General features: G+C 36.8%; 1 protein-coding gene across 2 annotated transcripts in view; it reads right to left on the reverse strand.

The window, feature by feature from the left end:
• Positions 1-12663: 12663 nt before the first annotated feature.
• The window catches only part of LOC148942532 (protein PRRC1-A-like), a 62096-nt gene continuing 52142 nt past the window's right edge, over positions 12664-22617 (reverse strand). For both annotated transcript variants that reach the window (XM_089102233.1, XM_089102234.1), the window contains exons 7-8: positions 21179-21342; positions 12664-15811 (exon numbers count right to left, since the gene is read on the reverse strand). In XM_089102233.1, the coding sequence (XP_088958359.1) occupies positions 15666-15811; positions 21179-21342 (310 nt within the window). In that variant the 3' untranslated portion in view covers positions 12664-15665. The remainder of the gene's footprint in view (positions 15812-21178; positions 21343-22617) is intronic.

The raw sequence follows: 22617 nt of genomic DNA on the forward strand, positions 1-22617 counted from the left end.
CAGCAATTCTGTGATGATCTCTATAAGGGATAGTTGAATGATGTGCCTTTTAAAGAAAGCCTTTTTATCCCATTTACTTTAAAAAAATTCAGATAATGAAAAAAATCATTTCAGATAATGAATTCGTAGTATTGGCTATTCTACCTTACTTAAGACGTAAGTTAGACCTCTTGCGAAGTTTTTTTTCTGTTAATGTAGAAGTTGTTCTTTTACAGCATTCCTATGATAATCTCTGTAATGGATAGTTGAACGAGTGTCTTTGAAAGAAAGCCTTTTTATTCGATTTAGTTTTTACATTATTTCAGTGGCAATTCATTTCAAATAATAAGTTTGTGATTTTGACTGCTCTACGCTATTTACTGCACAAGTTAGACCTCTTTAGAGGTTTTTTTTTCTGATATTGTAGAAGTTGTTCTTTTACAGCAATCCTGGGATGATCTCTACAACGGATAGTTGAACGAGTGCCTTTTAAAGAATGTGTTATTCCGTGTAGTTTTTACATAATTTCGGTGGCAATTCATTTCAGATAATAAATTTGTGGTTTTGACTGCTCTACATTATTTACAACGTAAGTTAGACCTCTTTAGAGGTTTTTTCTTTCTGGTATTGTAGAAGTCTTTCTTTTAAAGCAATCCTATGATAATATCTATAATAAATAGTTGAACGAGTGTCTTTGAAAGAAAACCTTTTTATTCGACTTTGTTTTTTTGTATAAATTTGAGGGGCTATTCATTTCAAATAATGAATTCGGGGTTTTTACTATTCTGCCTTGTTTACAACGTAAGTTAGAAATCTTTTTATTGTTGTAGAAATTTCCCATCTCATAGGAATATCAAGTAACTTAAGATATTATTTTAATTTCACCCGTCTTGTCCAAACCTCTTCTATATTGTTATATTTCTCTTCTGTACCAGATAGAACAACCACCTATAATAGCCAGCCTATGGGTCCCAGAGCTGGGACTGAGTCTACCTACTTGTGAGTCCTAGGCCAAACATCGGCAATGAAGCCGGGACCCGGACTTATGTGCAAATATATAGCCCAAATTATATATTTCCCATATATTCTGTCCAGCTATTCTTTACCCCCCCCCCCTAATGTGCAGATCTATAGCCCAAATTTATTTCTAAAGTAACGAATTTATTTTTCCTCCAATCTCCGCTATTCTGGTGTCTCCCCCTCCCCCTGGAAAATTTTCTGCGGGCGCCCTTGGTGCCCCCTCTCTCCCTTCCGTAAAACCACCAATGTACATAGTAAACTAGCCTATAGTTTTCACACTTCCCAGACTACTTGTAACTGTTTGAAATTTCTTATGGATGCACCGAACATTGTCCAGATGGCATTCGTACATGTTTATTGTCAATCTACCATTGGAATACTCAATTAAACGGAATGACGGAAACATTTCTGATTTTTCCACTAAAAAGACAAGCCAGTAATGGATAGTGGCGATGGAGGATTCGCAGAACTGAACCTACTTGGTACGCTCAAGCAAAAAATAATCGTTTTCCAAATTTCAAGAAAGCAGTAGAAGAAGCTGATATAAATTTTGTTTGGCAAACTGCTAAAATGAAAAGTGAAATTTCAAAGGTTTGTAAAAATTTCTTCATATGCAGCTATAATTTTCGTTTATCATGTCTGGGTTCTTTATTTTGTTTTGCCACTGCCCTGAACCGAATTCTTTGATGTGTGATTTCTGGTATACAAGGTTTACTGTCAGGTTTGTTTTAAGTTTGAACTCATTGTTTATTATATTTAATGTTCATTTCATGTTTAGTTTCTTTATTCATAGAAGTTTCAGTTCGCTTGAAGTTCGACTTCTTTTTTATATAATTTCTATTTGTTTAAAGTTTTAATATTGAAGTTGCCTGAAGGCCTAGCTTGAACAGTTTAGCTGCAAATTCACGGGCTATTGTACCTCAACAAAAAACTAAGATATTAATTTTGCGAACTGGTATATTTTTTTGCGAATTTGTGTCTCCTAGATAGAGACTATCTTTACTCAAATTTTAGCTCGACAAGAGAGAAAAAGTGCAAAATCTTAAAGCCCCTTCTCTTGGACTCCTGTTGGCGTTTCAATGAGGGTCAAATTCTTTGGTTTGAAAATTATTAAAGTTTAACTTCTTATTTCAAATCATTACTGTTTGTTTAAAGGTTTAATATAAGTTGCCTGGGAACCTGACCTGTTGGACTTTTATTTTCCTCTTTCAAATTTCGTAGCCTTAAATATTCTTTTTGTGTTTATTTCCTCCGTTCATAGAATTTTCTGTTCGTTTTTCACTTCCTATTTTAGATAATCTCTATTCCTTCAAAGTTTTAGTATCACTCTTTACTCGTCATTCTGTGGTGGTATAGCGAATTCATCTCTGCTTGGCAATATGTGGCCTGGGTTCAATCCCAGCTATCCCAAGGTAGGGCGACAGGCTTATTACCTATCCCTGTAAAAAAAAAGTTGAAACGCCCTAAGCGATCAGTCGCTCTGGTGGAACTTGGTCCTTTTTTTATCCTTTTTATCCCCTGAAAACTTTTTTACTCTTGATTATTACTCAGACCTAAATACTTTGAAATATAGCGTCAGCCAATTCAGTTTCAAACCAAACACAAGGTTAGCTAAACTGCCCCGCCCCCCGAAGAAAGATTTGATGAGTACTTGTAGCAGGTGGTTGTACATATTTATTTATTTAATTAATTATTAGCATACGACGAAACAAAGCAAAAAAAGGGGCTCCACTAATAACTACCTTTCCATGTGCTTTCAAAAGTTCCTGTGTTCCATGTAGCAGGCCTCGAAAATCAAGTAGGAAAGTCGGCCTTGATTCCACTTTTATGCGGAGTAATGAAATCACCAGCGTAGTTTTATAACAATTATAAAACTATACGGGTTTTAAATTTTTTGAAAGACGAAAAGACATTATTTGTTTACTTTAGTGCTATTTAGAAGAACAAGTTTCAGTGGACCCTTTCAAATAGGTCGTCGTAACGAACTGTGTCAAAAGAATTGGCTTTCTATGCTGATTCCAAATATACAAAATCCATTCAATTTAATGTTACTCATCAAAACCTACACGCCTGAGGACATTTGCCAGAATTGAAAAAGGGAGAAACACCCCCAAAAAGCAGGGGCGTCGTTTGGGGGTGGCAAGATCTAGTATCTCCAGTTATTTTACAGTATTCCTATGATGATCTCTATAATGGATAGTCCAATGAGGATGCTTCCGAATAAAGACTTTTTATCTTATTAAGTTTTTAAGATATTTCAGCAGAAGTTCATTTTAAATAATAAATATTCATGGTTTTGACTGCTTTACCTCATTTATAACATAGGTTAGACCTCGAGAGATTTTTTTCTGGTATTGTAGAAGTTCTTTTTTACAATGTTGTTCTTGTACAGCAATTCTGTGATGATCTCTATAAGGGATAGTTGAATGATGTGCCTTTTAAAGAAAGCCTTTTTATCCCATTTACTTTAAAAAAAATTCAGATAATGAAAAAAATCATTTCAGATAATGAATTCGTAGTATTGGCTATTCTACCTTACTTAAGACGTACGTTAGACCTCTTGCGAAGTTTTTTTTCTGTTAATGTAGAAGTTGTTCTTTTACAGCATTCCTATGATAATCTCTGTAATGGATAGTTGAACGAGTGTCTTTGAAAGAAAGCCTTTTTATTCGATTTAGCCCAATGAAATTCTTCGTATTTGAAAACCCTGGAGTCTAACCTGGACATGTCTCAAATATGCTTCAGTCCATTCCAGTATTACCAGATGTCTGGTATATAACAGCGCGACTATTAAAACGAAAATATCCCCCCAAATAAGTTTTTTGGGCAAAAAAGGATGAAAAGTATAATATTAAAAAAAAACCGCTTTGAAAAATAAGATAATTTGAAAGCTTTAAGGTGCGACCACATAATAAAACGCCTAAATACCCCATTTGTGCCCCGTCTGGGAACACTGATTCATTTGCTGTTAGTTTTTCATAATCACAACGTGTGAATCTACTTTCTACCAGCCAACTGCCTTAGACATAAACACATATCTTGAAAGCACATCTATACAAACAATATATAGATGAATGAAACCTAATGAAAGCATATGAAGCTGCATTCTTCATATGCAGCTAAAATTTTCGTTTATCATGTCTGGGTTCTTCATTTTGTTTTGCCACTGCCCTGAACCGAATTCTTTGATGTGTGATTTCTGGTATACAAGGTTTACAGTCAGGTTTGTTTTAAGTTTGAACTCATTGTTTATTAAATTTAATATTCATTTCATGTTTAGTTTCTTTATTCATAGAAGTTTCAGTTCGCTTGAAGTTCGACTTCTTTTTTTATATAATTTCTATTTGTTTAAAGTTTTAATATTGAAGTTGCCTGAAGGCCTAGCTTGAACAGTTTAGCTGCAAATTCACGGGCTATTGTACCTCAACAAAAAACTAAGATATTAATTTTGCGAACTGGTATACTTTTTTGCGAATTTGTGTCTCCTAGATAGAGACTATCTTTACTCAAATTTTAGCTCGACAAGAGAGAAAAAGTGCAAAATCTTAAAGCCCCTTCTCTTGGACTCCTGTTGGCGTTTCAATGAGGGTCAAATTCTTTGGTTTGAAAATTATTAAAGTTTAACTTCTTATTTCAAATCATTACTGTTTGTTTAATGGTTTAATTTAAGTTGCCTGGGAACCTGACCTGTTGGACTTTTATTTTCCTCTTTCAAATTTCATGGCCTTAAATATTCTTTTTGTGTTTATTTCCTCCGTTCATAGAATTTTCTGTTCGTTTTTCACTTCCTATTTTAGATAATCTCTATTCCTTCAAAGTTTTAGTATCACTCTTTACTCGTCATTCTGTGGTGGTATAGCGAATTCATCTCTGCTTGGCAATATGTGGCCTGGGTTCAATCCCAGCTATCCCAAGGTAGGGCGACAGGCTTATTACCTATCCCTGTAAAAAAAAAGTTGAAACGCCCTAAGCGATCAGTCGCTCTGGTGGAACTTGGTCCTTTTTTTTATCCTTTTTATCCCCTGAAAACTTTTTTACTCTTGATTATTACTCAGACCTAAATACTTTGAAATATAGCGTCAGCCAATTCAGTTTCAAACCAAACACAAGGTTAGCTAAACTGCCCCACCCCCCGAAGAAAGATTTGATGAGTACTTGTAGCAGGTGGTTGTACATATTTATTTATTTAATTAATTATTAGCATACGACGAAACAAAGCAAAAAAGGGGCTCCACTAATAACTACCTTTCCATGTGCTTTCAAAAGTTCCTGAGTTCCATGTAGCAGGCCTCGAAAATCAAGTAGGAAAGTCGGCCTTGATTCCACTTTTATGCGGAGTAATGAAATCACCAGCGTAGTTTTATAACAATTATAAAACTATACGGGTTTTAAATTTTTTGAAAGACGAAAAGACATTATTTGTTTACTTTAGTGCTATTTAGAAGAACAAGTTTCAGTGGACCCTTTCAAATAGGTCGTCGTAACGAACTGTGTCAAAAGAATTGGCTTTCTATGCTGATTCCAAATATACAAAATCCATTCAATTTAATGTTACTCATCAAAACCTACACGCTTGAGGACATTTGCCAGAATTGAAAAAGGGGGAAACACCCCCAAAAAGCAGGGGCGTCGTTTGGGTTGGCAAGGGGGGCAGTTGCCCTCCCCCTCCCCCAATAATCTGGAGAAAAAATATTATACATCCCATGCCCTTTGACTATCCAGATATGGACCCCTCTTGTACCTCCAATAAATATGCTGGAGATTCACCCCTGCCAAAAAGTCAAGTAATACTAATTAAAATAACACCATCAGATCAAGCATATCAAAGGACCCTACTGGGGAAGTTTGAAACTCTTATCTACAAAAAATGCAGAATTCTGTATTTTTGCTAGAAGAAACATCCCGGATGTGTGTTTTTTTTATCAGGGGTGATTGTATCGAGCCAATGTTCCTAAAAGATCGGGAGCGGCTTTATTTGAATGGAAATCAAAAGTTTTATTGCCCCTTTTCAGTGACCAAAAACATTGGAGGGATACTAGCCCACCTCGCACGCTCTTTTTTTCTCCCAAGACATCCAAATAAAAATTTTGAGATTGCCATTTGATTCAGCATAGTTGTAAGGTCCAATAACGGTGCCTTTGGGAATGAGATGACCCTCCATACTCCAAGGGAATAGGCTGTAAGTTCCGCAACTTGTTCACTTGTAGTTTTGCTATTGGGAAATAGACGGAAAAATTTTGTTGTGAAGGGGATTTTCAAGTGGATAAATTTCCGTGGAGATGAAAGCTTCCACGGGAATGTGCTAGGGAAACATTTATGTGAGGGGGGGGGGAGTATTTCCTGACATGATTTTAAAAATATTCAGAAATCAAACAAAAAAAAACAGTATTTTCAACGGAAAGTGAGGAGCAACATTAAAACTTAAAAAAAAAATATAAATTGTTTTGTATAATAGGAGGGGGGGGTGGACTGCCCCTTCCTCAATCGTCACTCTTTACGCTAAATTTTGACCCTTTGTCACAATTTTTTAAGAAAAACTGCTGACTAGGGCCGTTGAATTTGAATGAGCAGTATTTTAAAGACACTTCAGCGTAAAGAGAAGGGACAGCTCACCTTACATACACAACAATTTCTTTTCGTTTTAAGTTTTGATGTTGCTCCTTAACTTCAGTTGAAATATTTAATTTAATTAAGGGACGAAAAATCACCTCCAAGATCATTATTGATCAAGTTAATACATTTACAAGGATCTTTACCCTGTTTATATGCATAGGTTATGTGGTTGATTATTTTTGGCGTTACTTTTATGGTACCTTTATTTGGAAGAAGGCGATGAGTGATTGTGACTCCCCACACTACGATTTTCCAATACTCAAACGCTTGTATTCAGATTTGAAAAAAAGAAAATGTACGAGCATTCATGGGTGCCGCCAGCGACATGCCCCCCCCCCTCGGGAAACAGGAAGACATTTAAACAATTTATAAAGGTAGAAATGGAAAATATTCCTATTTAAATCTTGGTAAAAACAATAATTTTTGGTATTATTCTCTCCCCCCCCCCCCGGAAAATTCGGCCACATAAAAAAAATCAAAGTACCCACATTTTAACGTTTCCAAGTTCATCTAAATAACAAAAAAGTTAGACACATAGCCTTTGGACAATTGGCAGGAAGATTCCGGGAAGCCAGTGCCTGGTCTTCCACCCTCAGGGTTAAACCTTTATTTAGTATTTGTGATAATGACAATTAAAACCGTGAACTTAATCGATCGTTTTGCGAAATGTGAAATCAATAGGCCCGTTCTTTTGCACTAAGATCTTATATCTAAGATTATTTGAAAAAAACTACGTTTTCTAAAGAGTTAAAGAGGCTGAGTTACAAGGTCGAACCTTAAAACGTACAGGGATTAGGAGGCACAGTTGGGGGGCTGCCGCCCCCAAACCCCCGCTTTCGCAGCCTTTAAAAAAAAAAAAAATTAAACTGAAAGTAAGGAGCGACATTAAATCTTAAAACGAACAGAAATTACTCCGTATATGAAAGAGGCTGTGCCCTCCTCAACGCCTCGCTCTTTACGCTAAAGTTTTTATTGTTTAAAAAAAGAGTTGTGAGAAAGTCAAACTTTAGCGTAAAGAGCGAGGCGTTGAGGAGGGCACAGCCTCTTTCATATACGGAATAATTTCTGTTCGTTTTAAGATTTAATGTCGCTCCTTACTTTCAGTTTAAATTTTTTTTTTTTTTTTAATTAAAGGCTGCGGAAGCGGGGGTTTGGGGGGCGGCAGCCCCCAACTGTGCCTCCTAATCCCTGTACGTTTTAAGGTTCGACCTTGTAACTCAGCCTCTTTAACTCTTTAGAAAACGTAGTTTTTTTCAAATAATTTCTGCACGTTTTTGTACAGTTTATTACTTATTATTGCTTGACTAACTGTTAGCTGATCGTGTCAGGAGTTGAAGTTGGGGGGCTGCCGCCCCCCAAACCCCCGCTCTTGAACATTCTTGTGTTAAGGCTTTTAATTCCTGAATACTCAAATCACGTCGTACAGGGTGCCTCCTAATCCCTGTACGTTTTAAGGTTCGAACTTGTGACTCAGCCTCTTTAACAGCCCCCCCAACTGTGCCTCCTAATCCCTGTACGTTTTAAGGGTTGACCTTGTAACTCAGCCTCTTTAACTCTTTAGAAAACGTATTTTTTTTTCAAATAATACACATAAACAGGTTATACATGCTTTGTTATTAAAATTGACGCGCAGATATTTACATAAAAAAGCATGTCTAACCTGTTTATCTGTATTATTTGAAAAAAACTAAGGTTTTTCGTAAATGTAAATTCGGGGGATAATTTTTTCGGTCTGAAAATATCAAAAGGCCCTAACAGGTCGAATTCTGCTTCGAATGAGTCCTCATTCAACCGGATCCGGTGCCAACTGTGGCCTGTAGGCGTGGCTAAGAAAAAAAAGAAATGATGATGAATTTTAAGTGGCTATATTTGGTTTTTTGAAAACAGGGAAGGAGTGATCGGATTGAGCTGAAATTTCGAGAATAAGCTCCCGGGCCCGAGGAAAGCTTAACCTCTAAATTTCAGCCCAATCGGACAACGTTAAAGGGGGGCTGTGGTGCGAGGGTCCAAACTTCCGGTCCAGTTTACCCCATGAAGATAAAGTCGGAGGAGGATGAAATTTTGCAAGTTTCTTAGTTTGAGCTTGGGCTACAAAATGCAATTACCGCCGTCTCTCTGCGACCTCTAGGACCTGAAATCGCTTAACATTGTGGTGGGTCGCCTCTTTATAGAGGCACAAGTGTGCCTCCTTGATCTCGCATCTTTCTGCAAAGATTTCCGTTCTTTTAACTCATCTTCGTTCTAAGATCTTACAGATCAATGATGTTAGCAAAAAGTGTGAAGGACGCCATCTTTTTGCCATATAGAACAATGATGAGAAAAACTTTGATGACGTACTCATCATTGTTCTTACACCAATGATCAGAGCACTATTCGTTGATTTCCGTCAGGCATTTGACCTGATATGGCGCGAAGGACTATGGCATATCCTCCTTCACTACGGTATCCTTTATGATATAGTTCAAATAATCAAGAGTCTGTACGACCAGTTCCGAGGCCAAGTAATAACCGTTGATGGGTTGTCAGAAGAGTTTACAACTTTGTCAGGAGTACTCCAGGGTTGCATCTTATCACCACATCTCTTCAACCTCTTTCTAAATGCCGTTCTGTCGATGATGCAGTCGGAATATGGCGCAACAATAGGAGGGGTGCTAATAGAGAATCTTGCCTACGCTGATGATATTGATGAGCTAGCCAACTCTACACAAGAATTGCAGGCACAAGCTGATAAACTCTACGATACCATAAAGCCGTTCGGGATGGAGATCAATGCCAGCAAGACCAAAGTCATGGTAACTACGAGACGTGAACTAGACAACCCGCCCATTATCACCATAGGCGGGAGACACGTTGAAACGGTTGATCACTTCCTGTACCTTGGTAGCCTACTCTCCTCAGATAATTGCCAGAGCTCTGACGTGAAACGTCGTCTTGCACTTGCTAGCTCTAGCTTCCGAAGACTAGCCAACCTCTGGAAAAGTAACCACCTATCCAACAAACTCAAAATGCGCCTATTCAACAGTTTAATAATCCCCATAGTTATTTATGGATGAAAAACATGGACTCTGAAAACCGAAGACGAAATAAAACTTCTAGCTTTTGAGGTGAGATGCCTCCGTCGCATTTCTAGAATCAAATACACTGACCGAATCACAAATGGGTAAGTACGTCAAAGGCTCCAGTCCACTGAAACCATACTCAGTAAAATTAAGAAGCAACAACTGCGCTGGTTCGGCCACGTCAAGCGAATGGAGCCGAGCCGCCTTCCGAAAATCGCCCCTGAAGGATCCCTCCATGGCCTTCGCCCACGAGGCAGACCACGAAAACGATGGATGGAGAACTTCCACTTCGACAACGTCAAGATAGCCCAGTTATCACGTATCGCACCAGATAGAGCAATGTACCGAGCCCTTACGCATGAGCTAGCAAGAGGAGTGGCCCCAAAATGTCCCACGAGGATGGCCGGGACCTAAGTAAGTATATCTTATACACCTCACACCTTACCCTCAAAAAATTTCGCTTTAAACTGGTTTTAAGCCCTAATGTGTTGACTGGTTTTAAACCCAGGTATATCTTATAGACCTCACACCTTATCCTAAAAAAATTTCGCGTCCTGATCTAGCAACAAAAAGTCACCTCTACTCTTAATGAGGAAACAAAAACATGTTGAAGAAGTTTAAATGTTGCAATCCAAAAGGAGAAAAATTGATTTGTACTTGCCCTGACTTTAAGGTTTTTGTCCTGACTGACGAATTTTAGGGACAAGGCTTTGCAACTGTTGATGCAGATTTTAAGGTCCTAGTCCCGACTGTTGCGTGTTCTGACTAATGTGGAATAATAATAGAGCTGTTCCTTTCATTTTCAAAGAAAAAGTTCCAAATTCTTTTGTCCATATTCTAACTCTAATGATATTATGAAACGTGACATTGCTAAATTGTTGTTATTTGTACATGCATTCGTTGATCTGTCCTAGCCGAGAGGTTAACATGCTGGACTTGAAATCCTGAGGTCAGGGGTTCGAGTCCTGGTGTCGCTGGTTATTTGGTTTGGAACCGGGGTAAATGGTGTGACCCTGTAAGCTCAACCAGAGTCGACCCAGATCTAAATGGGCACATTGAGAAACTTGAAGGGAAACACGGGAAGCGTCGGATGATTTGCATCCAACCACACATTGCACTCCCGGCCGAAGGCAGAGAATCAGTAGATTGGTACCTGCGCTTCGCAGACCATTGGTCAGCATGCGAAAAAAAGTTTAGGTAAAATCCCTCGGCACTGACAATGTGCCACAATTTTTGGAAATGAGAAACAGAAGCGTATATTAGGCCAATGGAATAGTGGGTTCGGCTTAAACAAACCCAATGTAAAGTGGGTTCGGCTTAAACAAACCCAATGTAAAGTGGGTTCGGAATAGTGGGTTGTTTTGCCAAGTTTGCCATCTTCCTTAAGGATAGCCCACCTTCCGATCATTTAAGCAATATAGACACATGTGATATTCATTTCCATTATTAAGTAATGCAACAAAATAAAATTATCCAGACAAAACTGTCAGGAGCCATCTTTTCTATAAAACTCGATAAGGATCAGGGGATGGGATTCTTAAAAAAAATTCGATACACACCTTGTGTCAAGACAAAAGAAAACTACACCCCCCCTCCCACTGTTGGACAAAGTTTCAGGTCTTCGCTAATTGTGGGTGTAAAATCTAGTTTGAAAGCATTTAAACCGAGTAAAGTATTGTTAAGTGAAAAAAAGGACATTTGAACACCATGGCTATTTCGGAGGGGGAAATCTAGCTAGATGTGATTAAGAAATTACTGCCAGTTTCGTTCACTAAAGATTAATTTTTTCAAAAGATTATTTCAAAGGTGGGGAGGATGTATTAGAAAAGGAACCATCAACCTTGTTTCAGCTGTGACCTTGACAAAATAAAACGGAAATAAATTTTCAAAAAAAAGGAGTGTCGCAAGCTTTTTTTCTCGAGCCTCAAACCAAGTACTTCAGCAGCAACATTTTATTATAAACTCATAGCTTTAAAAAATAAAGCAGATTCAGAATTTTAGTCCTTGCCAGAGTGAGAAACAGTTACTTTTACCGATGACAGACCTGTGATCAGTCCCAGACATAAAATGATAAGGCGACTTTTTCCTTTGATGAGGAAATGAGAATATGTAGGGAAAAACGAAATATTAGGATCCTAAGGAATAAATTCGATTTGCCCTTTTATGCTATTATCTACAAACTTTAATTTTTCCTCAATTTTGACCAAAAGATATGGAACCGATGGTTCTTTTTCCAGTTCTGATTCAGATCCGAATCACCTTGAAAAAGTTTCATTGTCTTTTTTTTGCTATACATTCCCAGACGAATGAGCCGATTGGCCTAAAACTCGCAAAGTTTAATCGCTTCTGGCGGAGTGGGCCACATTTTAGAGGGATAAGGGGGTTGGTATTTGAACAAACTTGCACTTCATCATAGAAAGTAATTTTTGATTCTTTTTCGAACCAAGATTTTGTTAATATTTTGCTTTGGCGACAGAAAACGGCGGGAAGTGATAGAAGATCACGAGTAAGATAGTAAGGAAGTAAGTAAGGAAGTAAGGAAGATAGTAAGGAAGTGATAGATAGTAAGGAAGTAAGGAAGTGATAGAAGATCACGAGGGGGTAAAGAAGAGGAGGATAATTTGAGCTAGTCCTTTGAAGAAGCAATAAAACTTATAACGTGATATCAAAAGCATACAAGAAACCATTGTCCGATTTCGGCGTTCGCTCAATCCTGATGATGATATGTACCGAGCTATCGTAGGCTAGTTTGATTACGAGTTTAGTATGCTGTATATAGATTGTTATTGAAGTCTTGTTGTTTCTCTTATTGCGTTTTCTTTTTCTCTTTTTTTTTTCTTTTTTTCATTACTCCGTTGTGTAACCTTGTGTTATTTATGATGGGAAATAAAAACCCTTCATTCATTCATTATAAAGCTTCATAATCAACGCCAGACACTTTCGGCTAGTTTAAACTAATTCAACCATTACTTCTAGTAACGATAAATTAAAATAACAGATATATTTTGTTTTAAATCCGACACTATATAAAACCACAGCAATATATTCCACTTCAACACATTAATAAATATATACGAAAAAATAAGAAAAAAGCTGCTATTATGCACTTTTGAAGAAGTATTTTAGTTTTCTTGCAAATCATTAAAATAGTTAAAATTTTAAATTGGAGAAAAAAAAATGCTATAACGAAACTTGGAAAGACTTAAAGGTTCCAGAAGTGCTAATATAGCCAACATACGAAATTCACCGACGAAGTCTGCCATGAAATTCTTACATAAGAATATTTCAATAGCTGAATTTTGCCAAAAATATAAATAAGACGATTTTAACGAAACACTAATTTATCAGCAACATAACATAACTTTTAGGTTTTCATTTACGTTCATAGTTTGTCAGTTCACCAGCCTGTGAAGTTTAAAAAAAAAATAAAAACCGATAATTGATCCAAGTCACTGGTAGTGACAAAAAGCCAGTTGACACGTTCGTCAAAAGACAGTTAGGACTTGCAGAACCTAGTTTTGGGTTGCCACTCTAGGTGCTATGGCGCCACTTTAAATTCTCATGAGAGCTAAAAACAACCTGACAACGAAGTTTTTATTAGTAAAGTAAACACTTCGTTTGAACAAGTTCGGCAACCCTGACCTGGCCTCCATTAGGTTTTGTAACTAAGCATAAGGTTGAATTTCAGCTGAAAATATTTGGCGTATCATTACTCAGAACCAGACGCGGACTAGAGGAAAGTTTCTTGAATATTCAATGCCTCAGTAGCACAATTAAATGAAAAGCAACAACAATAAACGGACCACGTTTTCTTCCTCGCTAGTTTTGCAAGCCTAAAAATGCCAAATATTGTGCTATTTTTTGCCTTTGAGAATCTGTAATCGCAAAATTTAACATATTCAGCGTTCGTAAGCAATTGACAAATTCAGCGTTGGAATTTCGAGTTTTTACGAAAATTGGACACTTTCTGAAATCCTGAGCTAGTCTTTTAAACACATAAACACTCTAAAGGTTACCAAAAACCTAGAGGTAAATCAATTCAAGTTCAATTGAAAAAAAGTACTCATTAGCTCTGTGGCATCCTAGTTGGCCATCTAATGAGCAAACCTTACAAAAACGGCAATGACGACTTTTGCACACTACACCGCTAACTCGGAAAAACTATGCAACTACCTTAGCTTGTGAAAAAGTGCATATCACAAATGACACCAGTCATAAAACAAAAATGGGTTCATTTCAGAATTTTGGCAAACATTCATTTTGGTACTTAAGTATTATACCGACCACACTGTTGTTCTTCATCTGCTTAAAATTGTTTTCTCTGTGTGCACTCGGAGATAATCAGCTTAGCCTGAGGGAGATAAACTACTATGCAAGTATCTTAATTAAATATGTAATACATAGAGTTGGTAAGGTATTTAATATAATGCCTTCTGGGCGGCCTGCTTTCCGATATTATCTGTTGTAGCTTCCATAATTTTGTTACTAAACTATTATATTTTGATAATATTTTGGTATATTTCATTAGGATTAACTTACTTCACTTCTTGGGCGTGGTTGGTATAATACGTAAGTACTTTCATTTTCATATGCGACAAATTTTTTATGTTAAGCAACTTTGTCCCAAACAGATGATACCGAATTATTTTGCGTTTAAAATTTGTTATCCGAGTTTGTCGTGTAGTGTGGAAGGGTTGGCCTTTCCAGTTTCCGTAACGCTCCACTAGATAGCTGAAAAAGGCACCGCAAAAAAAAAGCATCAGAACATATACATTTCCGTTATATATAATCTAATTCAGTGTTATATACTATAGAATTAAGCATTAGACAGCCAAACCTGAGTTCCGCAAAGACTGTATATTTATTTATCAGAAAATATTTATTGCAGTTCTTATTTGCCCCCAGGGAAAAGTTGTTGGTTCACACGTCTGTGTAACTGCCTTAGCTTGTCAATAAGTTCAAACTATGAAAAACACCAATGTCATAAAAAAGATTCATTTCAAAGGGCGAATTTCTTCTGTTAGTCTATTAGTCCTTAGACTTATCCTTTAGTTCACACTTATTCCCTTTGTCCTAGCCCTACTTTTCAATTGCAAAATCGTCATTTACGCGTTATTCACTTTTTTTCTTGGTCATTGACTTCAACCAAAGCCCCCTCCAATGATGAAAGTTTGTAAAGGTACTGAATTAGTGTATTAGATTCACTTATTGGAAGATTTTAGCACCCCCCTGGATTCATCACCTACCAGGTCACCACATAAAAACAGCTATGAAAAAATGATCACCGTGAAATGATAGATTGCGAGGCACTTGTGCACTAAATTGTACACATGAAAGGAGTCAGGTTTGGTTAAGCTAATGAGAGAAAAAAAAAAAAAAAAAAAAAGATTTATATACAATTGTTTAGAAACAAATTTGGGATATATATTTGCACATTAGGGGGGTGGGGGTGAAGCATAGCATATATTAAATACGTAACCTAACTTAACCTAGGTACCCCCCTCCCCCCCCCCCCCAAAAAAAAAAAAGTTTAAATATTGTAAATTCAATGAGAAACCACGCTCTTCGACAGTCTATAGCGGTGTGTACCAATTGCAATACATTAGAAAAAGTTACATCAGTCTCTGAAGAAAGGATGACCCAATGGCGTCAACTCTACACAAAAAAGAGGGTCAATTAAGACATTGGCGTAACTTTGGAATCAGATGTGGAAAACACACAATTTAGAGGGAAAAAATCACCTTTCTTCAAACAAACATTGTTTAGTATTATCCAAAAAGAATGAATTTTCGATATGGGAGTACAAAATTTAACAATAAAGCTAAGTTAACAAGAACCTAAACACCAATATTTCGAAGTAGTTGTTGGAAGTCACAAGGAATACTTATAAAGGTGTTTCTAAAATTAATTTTCAGCAATTATGTGACACCTCCAGGTAGCAATCTCCATCTCCACTCTAGCTACGCCACTGACTTTACATCCAGTTCAAGCAAGTTAATGTTCAACAGAAGCCAATGACCTTTTATATAAATTGGCAAGCGCAAGGGCGGCATTGCCAATCAACGAACGCCTTGATATGCCACCTGTCTTTTCATACCATGTAGATGGCGCGCAGCCAAGTTCCTGAGCAGCAACATGGCCTAAAACGAGAAACGATTATCAACTTTATCGTGCACAAAGACAACTCCGAGGGCGAGGAAGAATTGCATTTATACTATCATAAGGTTTAATAGAAAAAAGACTTCTGACGTATAGGAGAGCAAATATGTCCACCGGCCTTAAGCAATCCATTTTGTCGAAATAAGCTTTTTACAGGTACGACAATTCTGCTCTAAATCGACTTATCAGATTTGTTGGTCAAAACTACGATTAAATAAAATCCAAAGTTGACTTACTTACTTTAGCTTCTGTCTCCTGCCAGACACTGCTCATCGTAGAGAGTGACGCTTGCCTCCTCCGTCCACTTTGGTCCATGGCCAGCGTGCGAGTTTTGCTCTGTTTGGTGTTTACCATCGTCCGGGAACTCTGAAAGGCTGTCGGACCATCGCTTCCTCAGTCGCTTCCAGTCGACTTTGGTAGGATCGAAGTTGTAGATCGTCTTTGCGGGTAGATGTGGAGGCATCGCAGTAGGTGTCCAAACCATCGTAAAGTGCCCTTGGGCACTTGTGTTGAAAACCAAGGCTGCTTAGTTATCTGCAACGGCTTCTCATTGTTGACGAAGCTGAACCATCGCATATCTTCGATCCTCCACAGGCCCTTTCACTGAAATACTTCAATGGCCTTGAGGGTTACAGGTTACGAATGCCGGGTCTCAGCTCCGCAAGCGATCTCTGAGCCGACGAGTACATTGAAAATCTGTAGTTTCGTTAATACACTGATATTCTGTTTTCGCCAAAATTAAGGGTTTAGTCTGGCTATGGCAGAAGAAGCCTTGGTTATTTTTGCTTACAACTCGGAAAGGAGCACTTTACTTATCCAAACGCTTTACTTTAATTTTTCATAGTTTTCAGTTATATTAGGAATATCTGCATGATTAACGATCCTAATCCTCGAAATTCCTATATAACAATTTAATTAATTCATAACACATAGCAATTTTTTTTCTTTTTGCGGGTCCTTCATGGTAAATAATAAAAATTTTTTGATGTCTGTTTTCAGGTAGAAACATGCAACATTGCCAAACTTAGGCTGTGATAAATGAATTCTGTTAATATATAGTAGATTAAGAATGTATTAAAAATGGACGACATCAAGATACAAAAGTAAGGACTTGTTTATAAGGAGTCAAGCTCTCATCTGAAAGATTAATGTTCTTGATCCCCCAAATTCCTGCATAGCAATCTTATTATCTCATAACTTACAACAATCATAATTTTTTTTTTTTTTTTCATTCCTCCCCTTTTTCTGCGTAAAGAACAAAGGTACATCTTCAGTCTTAGTAGGAGTGATAATGATACAAGCATCTACTGGTTGTGATGCTAATAATGAATATGCTGATAAAGCGGTACAGCAGGTTCTTTTAATTCTGTCCCATTTAGTATTTTTTTTCGCCTCAAAAGCAATAAAAAAGTTTCCATAAAATTCCTGAACTTGATTTTTGTTATCCTGTAAAATTGCAAAAAAGTCAAATAAACCTTTATGCAGAGCTGTACTTTAATTTTTACCTATTTTAATTAAAAGCCGTCCTAGCTAAGTTGTTAGCACGCTATATTTAAAATCCTTTGTCCGTGAGGACGAGCGTTCGAGTGTTACTGGTTTATTTGGCTTGGAACATGGTCAGCGGTGTGACTCTGAAAACTCAGCAGAGTCAACGCAGCTCCAAAGGGGTAACTGGAGAAATCCGGGGAAAAACAAAGGAAAGTCGGATCATTTGCCCCCAACCACGCATTGCGCTCCCGGCCGAAAGCAGAGAATCAGGAGATCGGTACCTGCGCAACGCAGACCATTAATCAGCATGCGAAAGTTTTTTTTTTACTTAAAAGTTTTAACTGTGATTACATTTTCATTTCATTTAGATTACTTCCTAAAGTGCAGAATCCTTACCCTTGTTAAACAAATTCGGACGAGCTTTATAAACATACAAAATTGAAGGCTAATTAGCCCGACTGTGGCAACTGAATGGCGCCCTGTTGCAAAAGATGAATCGAATAGAGGAACTGAAAACATTTTTGGGTTTTTTATTGTTTTCAGTAATCAGTTGCTCGTTCAGACAAAGTCCTAATATCTAATTATCACAAGTCTCAAGGTCCTAATTTTCGACCATTTCTGCAAGTGAGAAAAGGAGGTCTTAAGGATTGTGTAAAAATTAGAGGTTTCCAATTATTTTGAAAACTGAATAAGACCGGAAGAAATAGAAATTAATTTTTCTCTGAAAAAAAAATAAAACAAAAAAAGGTATTTATTTTTACAGAAAAGGTTGCTAAAAAAAAAGTAAGAAACATTTACATTTTGTTTGTGCAAAATCTTCTCATTGAGCAATATATCAATTGCTCCCCTTCCTCTGTGGAAAGGAACACAAGTGCAGTCCCAGAATCAGCAGGAGTGGCATCGATGGCCACTCCTACTATATTTTTAGCACCGATTGGCTAATAATGACGATCGATATTAGCATCAATTGGCTGTGACACTAATGATGAAAATGATGATAAGGTGTTAAGGCAAGTTATTTAAATTTTATCTTATATAGCATTTTTTGTTTGCTTCAAAAGAAAAAAAAAAAAGATCCCATAAGATTCTTAGACTTTATTTCTATTATCCTGTAAAATTACAAAAAGTCTATTATAACTCTAGGCAGAGTTGTACAGATGTGGCAATTGGTTTTCTGAATCTAGTACACCTATAAGGTTCTAGTTAAAAAACAAACAGTTATTTTACGTCACAGCTTCTAGAAGCAGTAGAAGAGAAACAAGTGCCTTCTTATTTCTTAAAGTGCCTATTTTTCTTTAGTGGAGACATCTTCTTACGTCGGCCGATTCTTAACATTTACCTTGGGAACTAATATTTCTGCTGATTCTGAATGCATAACTTTTTAGTCACCAGTCTCGAATTTCGCAAATATCAGAAAATTTCTTTTAAATGAGATTTTTTTTTCATTCCCCTTTGTGAAAGAACAACTGTACAACACTAGTATTAGTAGAAGTGGTAATGACAATGATATTAGCATTGATTGGCTGTGATGCTAATGATGAGTATGATGATAAAGGGGGCACTTTTCAATGAAAATCTTTAATGAAAACATCAAAAAATGGATAATTCTAAATCTAAGGAAGGGGGGCAATTTTGATGTTTTTCAATGAAAATATTCAAAAAGGGCAATTTCCAAACCTCAGGGGAGGAAGTGGAAAATATTTTTTAAATGGGATTTTGATTTTCATTCCTCTATATGAAGAAACAAATGCGCAGCTCCAGTATTGGTAGGAGGGGCAATAATAATTATATTAGGCTCGATTGGCCGTGACGATAATGATGAAAATGATGATAAAGTGGCACTTTTCAATGAAAATACCAAAAGGCATACTTTCCATATCTAAGGAGGGGGGGGGGGGGTGTTTTTTTAAATTTTTTCAATGAAAACATTAAAAAGGGTAATTCAAACCTGCGGGGAGGTGGGGAAAAAACTAGGAGGAAATTTGCTGATACGGGACTTCGTTACAAATCTTCCTTAATTAAATTTGTTTTGAGTGGCAAGACCAGATTAATAAAGCGTAAATAGTTTGCATCAGGGTGGAAGGTAAAATCTCTTTCACTTTATACTACGCTAAGAAATTCACTGAAAGTTAGGAAGTATAAGCCTCCCACAGGTAAAGTTTTCCCTAAAGATTTCATCGTTTTCAACAAAAGGGAATGGGAAAATATCCAGGAAGCTATAAACATTCAAAAACAAGGCATTTTGACACCCTAGTCATAATACGGTAAAGTTTTCCCTAAAGATTTCATCGTTTTCGACAAAAGGGAATGGGAAAATATCCAGGAAGCAAAACATTCAAAAACAAGGCATTTTGACACCCTAGTCATAATACAATCCTATCCTCACTACTTTGTTATGTACCAAGGACAGTGAAAATCAAATTTGATTGTGTAAATTGGTTAAATGGAAACTTATATAGACATATATATCACGGGCCAGACAGGCCAGACATATAAACGGGACTGACGAAGTTAGGATAAGTCTTAAACTACCAAGGAGAGCGAGAATGAATTCTGATTGATTGAATTGGTTAAGTGGCAACTTACACAGACATATATATCACGGGCCAGACAGGCTAGACATAAAAACGGGACAGACGAAATTAGGATAAGTCTTAAACTACCAAGGAGAGCGAGAATGAAATCTGATTGATTGAATTGGTTGAGTGGCAACTTGCACAGACATATATATCACGGGCCAGACATATAAGCAGGACAAACGAAGTTAGGATAAATCTTAAACTACCAAGGAGAGCGAGAATGAAATCTGATTGATTGAATTGGTTACGTGGAAACTTACACAGAAATATATATATCACGGGCCGGACAGGCCAGACGAAGTTAGGATAAGTCTCAAAGTACCAAAAACAGTGAAAATTAAATCTGATTGCCTGAACCGGTTAAATGGAAATTTACACAGACATGTATATCACAAGCTTACTGACTTATGTGACTCTTCTCCTCCATTCCAAACGGTCCTGCGCAAGCGTGACTACTTCTTGGAGATCAGTACCGATCATGGAGAGGTATGGGCAAGGCTGTCCCTCCATCTGGACTCGGGTCTTCTACAAGGCGCTTCCAGACATGTTCAGGGGGATTAAAATTGAAAAATGTGCTGGCGGGTGCTTCTGCTGGCATACGAGTTAAGTGCCCGAACCACCTAGGATACCTACGGCGAGCTGACTAGAGTTGGGGCTCTGATCCGTTAGTGTCAGCAGTCGGGTGTTTCAGACGAAGTCGTACTACTTGATCCCTTCGATTCGATATCACAGGCCAGACATACAAACAGACTAGACAAAGTTAGGATAAGTCTCAAAGTACCAAGGACAATGAAAATGAAATCTGCTTGAATCAACTCAGTGGAAATTTACACAGGCGTATATATCTTAAAAAATAAAGAAAAATAGCACCTCCATGTACAGTTATTCAGTTTTTTAGTAGCAGCGGGCACTGAATTAAAAAAACTTAAAAAGGTGTAGCTTTCTTAAAAAGTGAAGTTGTCTTTCAGAATCAACAGATTCTTCATGTTTGAATTTTTTACGAATAAAGAGCGTTGTCAAATTTAGCTAACTAGCTTTGCTTACTTATTCTTCACGGTTAATCATGGCAACACTGCAAAAATGTGGCAAACATCGTAATTTTGAAACAAACTATTATTATTTTCTTTAGAAAATCACTTTTTTCAGATATGAATAGACTTAAGATGGATTCAGGGGGCAAAAACATTTTATTTTGATGTCCTTGGTACTTTAAGTTTCTTAATTAGAAATCAGTTTAATTAATAAGAAACATGTTCGAGAAGGTTATTAAGAGTTACTCACCAATAGGCATGGCATACCCAGTGTCACCTAATTTGAAACCATCATTGTTTGATTCTTGGCACTTTTTAATTAAGCCTATAGATACCTCAAATGGCTGGCCAAGTGTGTGCAATGTCAAATTCTTGCTGGGATCACTCAAATACACCATGGCGAATAAATACCACCTAAAAAAATTCAGAAAGATCATTTTAGCAGCAACAGCCATCCTGAATCTAAAAGAAACCCACCTTTTTCTTTTTAAAAATAACAATAATTGGGTTATTCTGCTCTTTTCTAAGTCGAAGCTAATCCACTTACTGTGATAGGCCAATACATAAATATTCTTTAAACAAATACACATGTAAAGACTTCTTTTTGCATGTATTATTTTGACTCGGGGATATCTTTCGAGCAGGTTTTTTGGATTGCCCCGTTATAGATAGCAGTAAATATTTTTCTCATTCTTGCTTAATATTCTTTCTCTCTTTGTTCAGAAATTATATCCAGCCACTTTTTTTATCGTCCATTCCTACAGCCTAGAATTGCACAGGCAGGAGCGGGTATTTCAACTCGTACGATGCGAAATTTCCATTTTTAGCACTGTCGAACCTCAAACGGACTTTTGTTTCTTTATTAATAAAAAAAGAGGAAAAAATGGTACCGTCAAGAACAGTAATATTCCGCAAGTCTTACAAATTTATGTTTGACAACAACTGAAACTTTTTTGGAATTTCTTGAAATTTGGCCCTCTGGGTACAATTTATGTTAGGAATTAATTCCACGTGTCTATATTCCATGCTAGAAGTTAATCTACCCATATTGCTGATGACGTCAACGCCTCCTATACAAAAATGAAGTAACTTTATATAAAATAAATATTATTGTATATTTTATATAATTTTATTATTTTTTATATCATTTTACACAATAATATATATATATATATATATATATATATATATATATATATATATATATATATATATATATATATATATATATATATATATATATATAATGGATAAAACATATAAAAATGGATAAAACATATAAAAAAGAAATATGTTGGCTTGCTGATAAAGTCAACGCCTCATATATAAATATGAATCCTCCTAACCAAAAATCCTCACCATTAACCTCCAGGAATCTGGTCCCTCATCTCAAAAAGACTGTGAATTACGTTAAACTCCTTGGTGGTTACTGATACAACAAATCTCAAATTCGCACTTTAGATTTCGTTGAACAAGCTGGGGCACTGCTCTCTTTGCTCAAAGTTTAGAATATATTCAAGTGCCTTAGGATACATTCTCTCCGGGTGTTCTTCGGCCCTTCTTCAGGAGGCTTGAAATATACCTCCCGGTTTTGCAATGCAGAATTTCCAGTTTTAGCACTATCAAACCTCAAACGGAATTTTGGTTCTTTATTAAAAAAAAAGGAAAAAAAAGTGCCGTCAAGAATAG

This window comes from Artemia sp. Qi Xiang Cuo, chromosome 16 (assembly GCF_049724085.1).
Source record: "Artemia sp. Qi Xiang Cuo chromosome 16, ASM4972408v1, whole genome shotgun sequence".
Taxonomy (NCBI): Eukaryota; Metazoa; Arthropoda; class Branchiopoda; order Anostraca; family Artemiidae; genus Artemia; species Artemia sp. Qi Xiang Cuo.